The sequence below is a fragment of the Condylura cristata genome, unplaced genomic scaffold (assembly GCF_000260355.1).
Source record: "Condylura cristata isolate star-nosed mole 26May11 unplaced genomic scaffold, ConCri1.0 scaffold00031, whole genome shotgun sequence".
Taxonomy (NCBI): Eukaryota; Metazoa; Chordata; class Mammalia; order Eulipotyphla; family Talpidae; genus Condylura; species Condylura cristata.
Window position 1 is genome coordinate 13,060,396 of NW_004567132.1, and position 15,432 is coordinate 13,075,827.

At 37.7% G+C, this 15,432-nt stretch overlaps 1 protein-coding gene across 1 annotated transcript; it reads right to left on the bottom strand.

Moving 5' to 3' along the window:
- Positions 1–936: 936 nt before the first annotated feature.
- GKN2 (gastrokine 2) lies at positions 937–7,739 on the bottom strand. The gene is made up of 6 exons (XM_004691473.1): positions 7,728–7,739; positions 6,420–6,473; positions 5,303–5,440; positions 3,424–3,534; positions 2,610–2,772; positions 937–1,019 (listed from the first exon to the last, which is right to left on the bottom strand). The coding sequence occupies exons 1-6, from the start codon at positions 7,737–7,739 to the stop codon at positions 937–939; spliced, it is 561 nt and encodes a 186-aa protein (XP_004691530.1).
- Positions 7,740–15,432: the final 7,693 nt, after the last annotated feature.

The following is a 15,432-nucleotide window of genomic DNA, read 5'->3' on the forward strand; positions in this document are numbered from 1 at the left end:
CCCCTCAGCAGTGTATTTCAGTCAATCCATTTATTCCATTTCCCTCTGTGTTTCTGGTGAATCCTCTCAACCCCCCAAAACTCTAGCCTGTATCCTAATTCTTGCATGCATGCATAAATAAATCTTAAAAAAAAAAAAAAGAGGAGCAACAGCTGGACTCCATACTCAAGCCAGACCAGCCCTCACCTGTCCTGCTTTTCTTCATTTTATTGACTTGGCATTCCCAGTTAGGGTCTCACTCCTGCTGAGATTTTCAGTAATATACAGCTTCCACTGGAGATAGGTGTTCCGCCTTCACTCTCTCCTCATTCTGGGACAAAATAGATCATAATATGTTTATTAAAGTTAAGTCCACTGCTCTGATGAGCAAAAAGCACCTCTAAAACATGTGAATGATTTTCCAAGTTGGGGCTTTGTCAGAGGGGATAGTTTTCTTGTGAGTAGTCAAGTTATTTGATCAGGGTATACCAATTCTTCCTCACCCCTGATGGAAGCCACTCTGCCTGGGCAGAGTGTTCTACACAGGTTGAGCTTGTATGGATAGAGGGGTAACTGGCCTAGTGTACAGATGCAAAGACAGGAACTTGTACCCTGTTTACTAATCAGTATGTGACCCGTATACATGATCTGGGAGTTTTTCACATTCTATGCACTTTACTTGAAATCCTGGCAATTTCTTTCCTTCCATAGCTTGACAAACATCCTTTATATATATATATATATATATATATATGTATGTATGTATGTATGTATGTATATATATATACACACACACACATGTAAAAAAGCAAACACACAGGTATCTGTAAATACAGTGTTTATGTTTTACTGCTCAATCTTGAAATTAGTTGGGACATTGAAATAGAATTTAATGTGGCTGCTTAGTGGAAACCAAGGGTGTATTTCTTTAAAAAGATGAAAACAGTGGGCTGATGCCTAAATGTGAATGTCTGCGCAGATGGAAATTCCAAAGATGCCCAACAGCCCTGCCTTGGCACAGGCTCCAGCGGCGGTAGTATCTGAAAAGGGGGAAATTTTTCAAAAGAAGAGCATTAAGAGAAATATTATCAGAATTTTTGCAATTCAACACCTTTCTGTGATTATCCCAACCAGCAACTGTACAAATGATTTCCTATTCCCCAAGACATTCACTATACTGTACCGTAGAGAATAACATACTAACTATAAGAAGACCAATGATTCCTGGAAGTGCTGTGTGGTTCAACTCATACTGATGCCAACATTCTGCATTGATGGCCTGCTTGTGTGCCTTTATTGTAAGTACTTACAACCTTACTGAAAGAAAAATATTGTAATTTAAATTTTTTTCCTGTGTGGTAGAAATGCAATAAATGCTAATTTTCTTTATCTACCGTCCACCATTCTGGGAAATTTCTTGTGTTGTGTTCACCATCTGGGGTCCAGCCTCACTTTCTTTCTGGCTCCCTTGCCATGTTTAGAAACTGTGTAAAATGCCAGGAATGACTTCAGTGATGTGTCACCTGGATGAACCAGGGCTTTCATTCCCTACATGTCACTGCATTTCACCTGCTCTTTCTTGAATTAATTTTATATTATATTATATAAATATTTTCTTCACTTAATTAGGCAGTAATTGGCAAATACAGTTGTATATACGTAAAATGTTTAAGGTGACAATTTTACATATGTGTGTGTGTGTGTATACACATATATATATACCTTGCAGAATAATTACCAAGATCAAGATAATACCTCCATCTCCTCACGTAGTTAACATAAAAATGACGGTGGTGAGAAGGCTGAAGACCTGCTTTTAGCAATGTTTAAACATCCAAAACGGCATTGTTAACTGTGGTCACCATGCTGTACATTACACTCAAAACATATTCTTAGGTATCCCCATTGGCCTATTTCTGCCTCACCCAATCCCTGGCAACCACCCTTCTATTTCCTGAGATTACTTTTTTTTTTTAAATAAGATTTATTTATTTATGCATACAGAACTGAGGTAAAGGCCAGAGGTGCAGGAGTGGTGAGAGGATTCACCAGACACAGAGAGGGGAGCAGAACAGGTCAACTGACAAAGCACACTACTGAGGGGAGCAGTGGGCGGGTCAGGAGAGGTCTGCTGCACTATGTGGTCACCTTTGGGGCGGGGATTGAACTCATGCTGAAGTGGTTTTAGCTTCTTAGTGCTGTGTTTTAACCTGCTGCGCCACCAGGAAGGGCCCTCCTGGATTATTTTTTAAATGACATCCTTCTCACTGTCTCCAAGAAATGCTTTTCTAAGACCCCAAAAGACTTCTTCCTCACTGAAATTTGTATGTGATAGAATAAGCGAATTTTATCCTTTCTCCCTGGCACCCAGGAGTCTCTGTAGTTCACTGCCTGTGTTAAATCATCAACTTCTCCAACAGACTCTATGTTCTTTGGTGAGCAGAATTTTATTTATTTCTACATCTCGTTAACATTTAGCACAATTCCTATACATGATAGGTATCTTGTTTCCAAAAGAAACTAAACTGAGTCATATTTCATGTTTATTTACATTTCATACACCATCTCCTAGAGTGCCCAGCATCTAGGAGCTTTCAAAAAATGATTGGAAAAGGAATATGGATACTCACGTGGCTTTGGCTTTTCAACCACTTCTGCCTTATACAGAGGTATATCTTTGCACAGCTGCTTAATGGGTGACCCAAAGAGGAACCAGTCCACATGTGTGATCAGAGATTGAAGGGGGTTGTATCTGACCCAGGTGTATTTGGAGGAGGCCATGTTTTTTAGAGCCTAGATCAGATTACAGAGTGAAAGAGGTTTAAAAAACATAAATGTAATATGGTATACCTAATATAATAGAAACCCTCTAGTTCTCATTTCACTAACATGAAATATTACATAAGCCTAATGTTTTAAATCGTAGCTGCTTTTCTTTTTCAGATTATTAAACAGATGGCAGTCAGGGATCTCCAGATGTCTGTCTGGTGACAATGAAACTCAGACAGGGTGAGTCCCATGTTAAAGTGGCACAGATGAGAAACCATGGAAGAATAATTCAGCCCCATGTCCCTGACTGCATGCAGTATTTGTTATTCTCATCACACTGTATTGTCTTTTACACCTTTGTATTATTGAATATATTATGACTTCACTCTCTTTTATGCCAATCACTATTTTTTTAGAGTTCTGCTCTGAGAAAAAAAGGTTATTCAGCCTGTTCTAAAAAATACATGGGAATTATTATGAGTTCTTATATTGGGGACTACAGAGCAGAAATGTAGTTAAGAAAAGTACTCCTGTATTCAACAACAATAAAAGTGAAGATGAGAATACCATAGCCAAGGTAAATTATAATATTGTGATCTTCTCTCTCACTCTATTCACTCCTCTATTTCTCCAGTATTCTTTGGCTCAAGAGCAGACAATATTTGCCTGGATTACCTGCCTCTCGTAGATGTAACGTTTGAGTTGGTCCGGAGCAGGGATGGCTTTGTGGTCCATGCTCATGATGTAGCAGGCTCTTCGGGAGAGCACTCTGGATGCGATGTAGCCCTGAGACAGCAAGAGCACCATTACAGCCCCACCCTAGGTCCCAGGTTCCTAACTCTCTGAATACAACATCAGTTAGAGAAGAAAGCTTGGAGCATTCACAGAGAGTGGTTGTTATAGCTTTTCAATTTGCAGTCAGTTCTATCCAAGTTCTTTTACATAGTGTGCTTTCTTTTCCCCTTGTAATTGCTATCTCATTGGAATCATGCAAATCCATGGTTTATATCCTATTGTTTATGTTATGAAACCAGGGTTGACAGTTTTGTGGTTGAAATATTGAGAAGAGAAACAGCTCTCTGTTTCTTTCTATTGATTTTGTTCTTCCTCTTTTCCAATTTGGAATAAATATATTTTTTAGAATGTTGCTTTCCTAATATATTATCTCTGGTCACATTTAAATTTAAATTCACATTAATAAAATTGTAAGTGTACTTTCTCTATCACATATCTCAAGTGCCCAGAGGCCACACGTTACTGGTTAACTGTCTACAGGAAACAGTAGATACACAATATTCACTGCAAATTCTATTGGGTATTGCTGCTTTAGATTCTCTCATAAATATGCACACACCAAGACTCAGTTCTACCCATACATGTTTCATCTATTCTCACCTCTGCTACCATTTTCTCTTCATCCTCTAACCATTTCAAAACCAAGCTGGCTGGGTGAGGATTGTTTGGTGTAATGGGGATTAGAAGAGGAACGAGAGGTGAGGACCTTGGAGTAAAAAAAACCCAAGGCCATCTAATCTTCATGCAGAGTGGACTTTTCTTTACAGTATTCCAAGTAATTAGAACGTAGAAGTAGTATATAATAGATATCCTCTAGTTCCTGTTTTTCAGTTTCTGAAAAATTACCACTTCTTAAAATTCAAAAATAGATGAAAGCCAAACCCAGTGATACTGGAAGGGGTTTAAACCAAATCCTTACCACATTAATTTTTTTTAAAGACATTTTGGGAATTTCCTTGATATCTGCTGCAAAACAATTTCAGTAAAACCTCCTTTTAAACTTTCAAGTCTTTCAAGACTTTATACTTTCAAAAGTGTTATTGAACTCCTGATACTACCAGGAAGGGACATGTGAGGAGCTTTCTATGAGAAAAGGAGAAGAAAAGCATGTTCATATGTCTAGTGAGACCCACAATTGCTTCTACTCCCAGGGCATAGTTCTGTGCCTATGCAAGAGCAATCTCATAACTATTTCCATTGAAACAAATGGAAAAATGAATAAATGGGTAAAGGATACATTTTCTGAGCAAGTTTCTGTCAATAAGTAAACTTGGAAATAGTTTGGTGTTTTCAGCTAACATTTTTCCTTCTTATGGAAGTATGATATATGGCATATGCTATACTCATAGTAAAATGGTTAGAATTGTCAGGATTTCTTGTATTTTGTAACTGTTTCATGATTTCTCTTTTATTACACTGTTTATTTTTGCATTTGAAACCCTGATTTATTTATTTATTTCTTTGAAAATATTTTTTGAGACTGCCGATATTACTTTGGGCTTCAAATGTTCTTATTGGCAACTTCTACGCTGGTAGTGAGATAATATCATCATGATTCCAATTACCGTCTGAAAAGGTCAAGCAAACTTTTATGATTCCTATTTAAACTTTTTTATGACCTTTTTTATGACATAACTTTTTTTTCTAATCAATATCTAGATTAATTAAGGAGGAAAAAGCAGAACCAAGGAGATTCTGACAGAATTGCAGACATATCTTAGAATTCTGCTGCTGAGAAAACCAGTCTCTTAGTACTTACATGTTTATAGTCAAAAATTGTGGTAGAGGAGCATGAGCCTGCATGGATATTAATGATGGCAATATTTTTTTCATTGTCAATTGTCATAGTCTCTTGAACAATGTCACCATTGTTGGCTGGGCTGATGATGTTATAGACCTAGATTGACAGCAAAGACATAAGGTGTTTCCATAAACCATATGCATTTGAAAACAACCCTCCTAGCAAAATAAAATCTTCCACCTGCTAAGAACAAGAGATTGTAACTTAAAACCTCTACTTTGACTTCAAACCAAAAGTCCATGCTAAAATAAGAATGAAGTCTCTTTCTCATGGTTTACTGTAACATATTTGGGGGAAGCAATGATACCATAGAGGAACTAAGATTGACTTTATTTTTTTTTTAAGATTTATTTATTTATGCTTACAGAACCGGGATACAGGCCAGAGGTGTGATGTGATGGGTGAGAGGATTCACAAAGACAGAGTGGGGGACAGAACAGACAGATCTACTGAAATACACTGCTGAGGGGAGCAGCAGGCTGGTCAGGAGAGGTCTGCCATGCCATATGGGTCAGCTCCCTGGTTGGGGATGGAACTCGTGCTGCAGTGGCTTCTGAGAGTATCATAATGTGGTGCTTTAACCTGTTGCGCCACCAGGAAAGCCCTGACCTCTTTTTTTAAAGATTTATTTATGTTTGCATACAGAACAGGGGTACAAGCCAGAGGTGCAGGGGCAGTGAGAGGCTTCACCAGAGACACAGAGGGGAGCAGAACAAGCTGTCTAACAAAGTACACTGCTGAGGGGAAGCAGCGGGCAGTTCAGGAGAGGTTTGCCGTGCCACGTGGGTCACCTCTGGGGTGGGGATGCTTAAAGTGGTTTTAGCTTCTTAGTGCTGTGCTTTAACCCACAGTGTCAGTGAAGGCCCTGACCTCATTTTTAAGCAATGGGTTGTATTTTTTAGGTTATTGTTGCTGGAAAGCAATGGCCAACTCATTGTTTCCATTATTGGTTATTTCAGGGATTCTGTCCCAAAAAGTTAATACAGACTTTCCACTATCCTTCAAATTATCTTGTGTCTTCCTTTTCCTCTCCCAACACGTCTAAGACATAGTCTTAGACATCACATCGACTCACATCATATCCATGAGATTGTGTCCCAAAGATGCCCAGCACCACCAGAAATGCCACCTGAAAAACAGACCAGGCACTTCCATGAATCATCATTGAAGGTAAAGACATGAGTGCACACTGGACAAATATCTCAGAAAACCTAGACATGTTGCTTGGTGGTCATGGATAGTTATTTCCAATTTAGAAAACATACACATTCACTCATTTGACTGGCATTTATTGAGGCCATGCTATTTGTTAGACACAAAATTCTACTTGCTGCCTATTTCCAACCCTTTCCAACATCAAAACTTCCATAGAGCATGTATTCTTATGCCAGTGAAATTTGGGCCAGATGATCAAGGGGAAAGTGTCTTTTTACTATGATTTTACCCTGGTGTGGTTCACACTGACTTTGGATTATAGGACTGCAGGTGCCAAGTTGTGTCCTATATAAAAATTCTTTTGATTGCGAGATTTAGACAGATTTGAATTGGACTCGTGGACAATAGATTTCAAAGGAAATCTATGAAAATACTATTCTCCAGGCATAATTAACTTTGGAGATTGACATTGTATTTCTGAGGACGGAAATATTTTTCCAGAATAATCACTTTAGAAAAGGTCATGTCCATATCTATGACATTTACAAACTCTTTTATCAAGATTAAAAGCCACCCTGATAGCAATGAAGCTTATTAGTCAGTAATAAAAATTGACTCTTTAGTTATTCTTAAATTTTGTTTGTGTGAGTGGATATATTTCAAAAATGAACCCCACATTTGTTGGCTTGGGAAAATCACAATGCTCACACGCTTCATACTCCCCACCTGTAGAATGGGGTAATACTTTTCAGGTCACAGAGCTATTGAAGAGAATAGATATGATTACTTAGTGAAATATTCAGTATAGAACCTAGTATGCACTTGAGAAATGACCACTGCTATTGTTGTTGTTATTATTATAACCATTGATATTGTTGTTTTTAAGTTACCATTTTTCTTTTTAATAGTAATGCAATTGTCCTAAAATACCTACTTTTTATCCAAAGCTCATTAAAATGAACTATTATTTTTAAATCTTCCACATTTCCAAAATTTTCCTTTGCATTTTTTTTCATAAACATTTCAGGAAAACAGATAGTGGACAAATACGTATTCTACTTACTTAATATTCCACACTATTCCTGTTAAAGGTAGCCTAATTCAGAGAAGTTTAGAAGCATGTATATAGTGTTTCTTTAAGATCCTTGAAATCCAAGACATATTGGATATAAATATTCTTTGTAAGCAGTCACCACAGAAGTATTAAGAAACATAAACAAATACTCACAAGGATTTTCATTTTGCCTGAAGGGTAGTAGGTGCTGGAGCAAGTGAGGCAGCCTGGTATAGCTCTACCCTTTATACTGGCTTCAAGATGCAGAAATCGCTTTCCAGAACCATCAGTTTGGAAAAGGCCTTGTGCATATCTCTGACACACCCTAGTAAACTCCTTTATCAGGATTGAGACTCAACCACTTCATTTGATATCAATGAAGTTCATTAGTCAATAATGAAAATTCACCACTTGGTCACTCTGTAAATATTTCAACTTCCACCCTTTAAAAATATTGCAAGGTGCTTGTTCTACACAACGATCAAATAAGCACATAAGAAATATTCCCCCTCTTCCCCACATGGTAAGAGCTGAGTTGGGCCCCCACTCGATGACTTTTCCCTGTCCTGCTCTATAAATTCTTTCATGAAAGGAAATGACTTGAATGTAGGAATAGGAACAGTGCCTGGGGACCTGCTTTGAGAGCAAAAAGTCTGATGACATTTTGTACCTCCTCTTTAGAGTTAATGTCAAAGAATCCTGAGGAACACGATTTAGAGAACATCCATCCAATTACCAGAGTTAGCTAAATTTTTACATTAAGCCTTGCCCAAACTCCATGAAAATGCTGTATTATATACCTCTAGTTATCATTAGGTACATTGAGAGATTCTCTGATTTAAAAAAGAAAATAGAAGAGAACAAAGGTAAATTCACATAATTTTTAGAACACACAATTAGAAATGGTTACCTAGTATTAGGGTGAGGTCATGAACTCAGAAATTAAGGAAATGCAAAAGTAATCAGTAAGTTGCAAAAATTGTTAAATGTTGAGAATCACTATAGTAAGCAAAGAACTCACATAAATGATGTCCTTGTTCTACATTTGGAGTGACTTCCTAACTAGCAGCTTTTTAAAAAAATCAGGCTTTTATAAAGCAAACATTTGGGCAATTGGGGAGTTACCTAGTTCACTGGAATTTCCCTGCTGTGGCTTGTCAGCTAGAGTGGCTGTAAAATGTGCTGCTTTATTAAATCTTTCTGAGATAACAGCAGCGAGTATTACAGTTTTGAAGTACTTTGCAAATTTTCTCCTACATCTGGCTCCAAAGTCTGAAAAGACCTAGCTAGTTCCACATCTGTGGATAATAGGGCAGACAAGTATTACACTCACCCTGTTCTTTATTTTACTCTTTTCCTTTCCCCCTGAGTTATTATAAGTCTGTAAGTGTAAAAATAATTGTGAGGGCCCTCGCTGGTGGTGGCACAGTGGGTTAAAGCACAGCACTAGGAAGCTAAAGCCACTTCAGCATCCCCACCCCAGAGGTGACCCACATGACGCCGCAGACCTCTCCTGACCCGCCCGCTGTTCCCCTCAGCAGTGCACTGCTCCCAAATCTGTCTCTGGTGAAGCCTCTCAACGCCCCAGCACTTCTGGCCTGTACCCCAGTTCTGTACACATAAATAAACAAATCTTTAAAAAATAATTGTGAATGACATTTATGGAGCACTTAATATTTTTTAACACTAAGTACTTTGCAAACATTGATGCATGATTCTCATAAAAGTCCCATAGATTACCTTCTCTCCATGTCTTGTTTTACAGATAGGAAAACTAAGGTGCAGGAAAGGTAAGTAATTCTTCAGTGTTACAGAGCTTCTAAGGTCATGAGTTGAGATTGGAACCCAATATGATCCAAGCAACTATACTCCTAACTAGACTTACTACAGGGCCTCTGATGAGTGTGACTTCTTGCCTTTTGAAATAGGAGCATAAGTCAGGAGGCTTCTGCTTCCAGAATGACCCTTAACCAAAGGTAACTTGGAAATCATCAGACATGCCCACAACTCAAGGATGGAAACTTTAAAATAGGGAAAATTTGTTTGTAAAAGTGCTCCACTGCCAAGCTCCCCACCCCCTCTTGGGGGTGGGGTCACTGTGGGAGGCCTCATGCTGGCCATACCTCAACCTTGGACATTGATGCAGTAGGTCTGAGGAGGGCAGGCACAGGGTTTTAAACTTTCATGATTGTTTCTCACTTAATAAGTTGTTTCAATCCTACCCAAACCCTTAGGAGGAAACAGACTCAAGTAGGCTGAAATCTGGCCAAGGTCATAAACATAGTGGCAAAGGTAAAACTATTTCCTTAAGCCTTCTGGATGTGGGTCCCCTATTCTTTAGTTGATAGAACATTGAAACCTTTACAATTGTGCTTTTGTCTGTAACTGTATAATGCTTGTGGGCATTTTGCTTTATGCTGTTCACAGCAATATTCTGGAATATGCAAGTTCACCCTGGAGAACTGTGCCTTTTATTTTAATATAAGGTGTCCCACTTGGTCTCAATTCATGTTTTTGCTTCTGTTTCCTTGTTTCCTTTCTTATGCAACTATTTGGATGATACACTTCTTTGACCCTTTTATTTTCAAATTCTCTCTGTGGTATTGTTTTCATTTATTATGCAGACTCATTGAGAATATAAAAGACAAAACTGCAAGATATTTAACATACCAGTCATGGTGATTTGAAACCCATACCCATTGTGAAAAGATTCCCCTCTCAAACCAATTAACATATCCATCATCTCACTTCTGTTCAACTGTATACATGTATATATTTAGGAGAAAACATAAGTTCTCTCAACCAACTTTTATTTTGCAATAGAGTGTTATCAACTATATTTACCATGTATTATATTAGGTCTGCAGTTCTTACTGATCTTTCAGCTGAAGGTTTGTACCAATTCCAACCTCTCCCTATTCCACACCCTGGCACCACTCCTCAAATCATGGCAACCACCCTCTTTCTGTTTGATGAATTTGACTTTTTAAGATTCTGCATGTAAGTGGCATCATGCAGTATTTGTCTTTCCGTCTGGCTTACTTCACTTAGCACAATGTCCTCAGGTTTCTTCTATGTTTTTTGTAACTAGCAGGATTTTCTTCTTTCTCATAATTACCTAATATTACATCTCCTTTATCCGTTTATCTCTTGACATATAATTATGTTGTTTCTTTATCTTGACTAATAATGCAGTTATGTGGTTTTGTTTTGCAAGAAGCATTGTACTAGGCTTTATTTGTTGTCCTGTCTGAAAGAATCTCTTAGCATTGTTTCCTTTTTTGTAGCTACTAATATTCTTCACATTGATTTCTACTCTCTTATTTTATTGTATATTTACTGTTGTTGTTCTTTGCATTTCTTCCTATTTCTGTCTCCTTTTTTTTTAATATATAAAGATTTTATATTCTTCTATTCCCCCCACCCCCTTTCTCTGGAATAATTTTTTTTTAAAGATTTATTTATTTGTGCATACAGAACTGGGGTAACAGGCCAGAGGCTCAGGGGCGGCGAGAGGCTTCACCAGAGACAGCGGGGAGCAGAACAGGCAGATCGACGAAGTACACTGCTGAGGGGAGCAGCGGGTGGGTCAGGAGAGGTCTGCCACGCCATGTGGTCTCCTCCGGGGCAGGCAGGGCTCGAACTCATGCGGAAGTGGCTTTAGCTTCTCAGTGCTGTGCTTTAACTTACTGCGCCACCAGGGAGGGCCATAATTTGATTTTTTAAAATTATTTATTTATATCTTTGAAATTTTAGCATGCACAATAACTTATGTTTCCTACAAATTCAAAAGGTATGTATTTTGACCATCTCAATGGAAATAAAGAACTCAGTACCCTTTAGTTGTTAAGCATCTCTTCTAGCTACTTATTAGCTTCATATTGTTCTATTTGTGTGGAGTCTCACTTTTCTCTATAAAAACAGCACAAAAAATGTTATTTACCATCAGTATGAATTAAGTGCATTCAAATATTAGGTCAATTTCTTTTTTTTTTTATATCTCCCCCCCCAATTTTTTTTTGTTTGTTTGTTTTTGCTTAAGTATATATATACACACACACACATATATATATATACATATATATATATATTTAAAGATTTATTTATTTGTGCATACAGAACTGGGGTACAGGCCAGAGGCTCAGGGGCAGTGAGAGGATTCACCAGAGACAGAATGGGGAATAGAACGGCAGATCGACGAAGTACACTGCTGAGGGGAGCAGCGGGCGGGTCAGGAGAGGTCTGCCGCACCATGTGGCTCAGCCAGGGCAGGCGGGAATCGAACTCATGCAGAAGCGGCTTTAGATTCTCAGTGCTGTGCTTTAACCCACTGCGCCACCAGGGAGGGCCGCTTAAGTATATTTTTAATAGGGTTTTTGGTTTTGTTATTTTCTTTTTTTGGACTTTTAAGTTTGAAAATGTCTTTATTTCTCCTCACATTTAAGTAGTAGCTATAGGTTGACAGTTATTTTCCTTCCAGCACTTTAAAGGGATTCCTCTGCTGTTTTTGGCATCCATTGTTGCCTATGTGAAGCCTGATAGCAGGATTATCATATTTCTAACTTTTTCCTTTTCATAGTAAAATGTTGTTTTATCTGATGTTTTCTTATAATTTCTTGTTCTTCTTTATATATAAAATACCCTCATTTATATCATTGAGTGACTTAAAACATCCCTATTTATTTTTTTTTCACCATTCTGTTCTTGAAAACAAATAGAAAGTACATTCCCAACTATTTAACTTGATGAGTTGCCTTTCCATGTCTCAGTGTAGACCCATTTTACCTCGTAACTTTTTCATTATGAGACCAAGTCCTCTATTTTTTTTATTTCTCCTTTGTTTTTCCTCCTTTGCTCCCTCTCCCATGAGCACTTCTCTATCTGCTCCTTACCCTTTCCTCGTTCATCTCTCTCTGTCTACATTGTACTTATGTCCAAAGACTTTTAAAAAAATCTCCACCTGCTCCTCTCTGATGGTGCAAGGTATTAAGTCTCAGCACTATGAAGCTATCCACAACAGCTGCAGCACAAGTTCCATACCCAGCCAGGGACCTGACCCACATGACACAGCAGACCTCTCAAGTATTGTCTGCCACTTCCCTCAGCATACCTGCTTGTTCTGCTCCCCACTCTGTCTCTGGTGAATCCTCTCACCTCTGACCTATACTCCAGCTCTTATATACATAAATAAATAAAATAATTTTTTTTAATTCTATATCAACTGTAGGATAAGGTTGAAAATGTAGTTTGCCATTTAATTCATTCTACAGTTTTATTTCAAACCAACCACCCCAAACAATACATGTGGGAAAGTATTCTAATTAAAGGAAAGGAAACCCATATTTTCTCATGTTATTTTCCTTCTATAATGCCTTTATCTGCTTTGTCTTTCTTCTTTCTCTACTTTATTTTCCTTTTTCCTTCTATTCTTAATGCCTACCTTCCGAATGAAAATAACCCAGAAATATACTCAAAGAGAGAAATATAAATTAGATTCAAAGAGTCTTTGTTCTCAGAGAATTTTCTATAATAAAATATAAAAAAACACTCCTAGAGATCAACCCAAAGGATACAAAAACAATTCAGGGGCCTTTCCCGGTGGCACAACAGGTTAGAGCATGGTACTATGAAGCTATGCAGCCATTGTGGCATGTGTTCGATACCCAGCCAGGGAGCTGACCCAAATGGTGTGGCAGACTACCAGCTGTTCCCCTCAGCAGTGTATTTCAATACATCTGCCTGTTCTGCTCCCCACTCTGTCCCTGATGAAGCCTCTCACCCCTGCACCTCTGGCCTATACCCCAGTTCTGTAAGCATAAATAAATGCATCTTTAAAAAAAATCATTAATTCAAAAGCATACATACACTGCTATGTTTACTGCAACACTATTTGTAATAGGAGAAACCTGAAAACAAACCAAATGCCCAAAAATAGATGACTAGATCAAGAAGAGGTGGTACATAGTTACAATGGTATACTATTCAGTAATAAAACAGGTAACCTAATGCCATTCATGGCAACATAGATGGAGCCGGAAGGGATCATGCTCCGTGAACTAAGCCAGAAAAAAAAGAAAACATATCATATGGTTTCGCTTATAGGAAGAATATAGGGAAACCAAATAAGGGATCAAGGAAAAAAATAACAACTTTTAAAAAAGCAATACAAAATTCAACAGAAATGAACAGACAGCTATAAATCAGAGACATTCTTCGGGAAGGGGGCAGGGAGAGGGTATAAAACACAGGCAGGAGGAGCACAAGGCACTAAGGGGACAGTGCATGGGTGAAGAGGTGGTGGAAATCTATGGGGACAAAACATATAAAATATATACAAATAAAGAAATTAAACATTAAAAAAGAAAGAAAATAAACATAAACAACTATTAAAAGATAGCAGATGTTAAGTACCAGAAGAGAATGATGTGATATTACAAAATACAAATTGTTTTGGCCTCATCTATCAATGATAAGCAAAAACATATTTATACTCCCTATTTACTACATTTTATAAATAATCACTCTTTTCCTTTACTAAAATAAATTCTACTTAAAGTGTTTGCTTTAATTATTCTAAGTTCACATTAGGCCGTAGTATAGTCCCACTTCTGCTCTCCTACTTTCCCAAGTTCCATTTGGATATGCTGTTAGGTGACCTTTCTTTTTTTAACTTGCACATTTAGACCATTCACATTTAAGCGATTATTTGCATAGTTGGGCAAATATCTGACATTTTCAACTACTAGTCAATCAGGATAGGTAGGTTTGTAACTATTTTGCTTTTGTTATACTCGATTTATGTTCCTTTGTATTTCCTTCTCTGTTCTCTTCAACAGACAATGTGTTAGTGCAATTTTAGGCTAGCAGAGTATCAAAGTACAAGAAGCAGAAACTGATAGAATCACAATGAGAAATGGAACAACATGGTATTCTAGCTACATATTTCAAAACACTTCTTTCAGTAGTTGAAAGATTAAACAGGCATCAAAACAGTAAGGACAGGGTTGAAATCAATAGTGTCATCATTAATTAAATCTAAATGACACAGAATATTTCATTCAGGAATAGCAAAATATAGCTTGTTCTCAAGATCATATGGAACAGTCACCATGCACCATGATAAAACACATTCTGGGTCACAAAACACACTCTATCAGTTCGTAAGGATAGAAATCATACAAGAGTTTGTGTGAACTCTTCTTTGATGATTATTCATTTTGTGATCAGAAAATAGTTTCAAATTATTTGTAAGGAGTATTTAAAATATAGAATTTACAGGCTATGGTGACCAATTTTCTAAAGAGGTGTAAGGAATCAGAGTTGTGGACAGCTGAAGTATATATGTTGATTGATTAGTAATTAAAATTGTCCTTAGGGCCCTAACTGATGGTACAAGGGATTAAAGCACGACACTATGAAGATATCCACAGCCACTGCAGCACGAATTTGATCCCCAGCCAGGGAGGTGACCACAGGGCTCAGCAGACCTCTTCTGTCTCACTCACTGCTACCCTCAGCAGTGTTTCAGCAGAAATTCGTCTGTTCTTTTCCCCACTCTGTCTCTGGTGAATCTTCTCACTGCACTCCCACACCTCTGGCCTGTACCCCAGTTCTTCTATGCATAATTAAATAAATCTGTTTTAAAAATGTTCTTAAATAGGAGTTATACAAAACCAAAATGTTTGGAAATTAAAGAAAATGGTTTGGTTTGGAGTTTATTTGATTTTGAAACGTATTTGCTAAATACACCTGAAGTATGCTATAAACAAAAGTCTAGAGCTTGGTAGGGTTTTGTCTGTTTTTCCATCATGCCTACATGATGGAAGATCAAGTGTTCAGAATAGAAGAGGTCTTCTGGGAAGAACCAGAGGGTGATGAA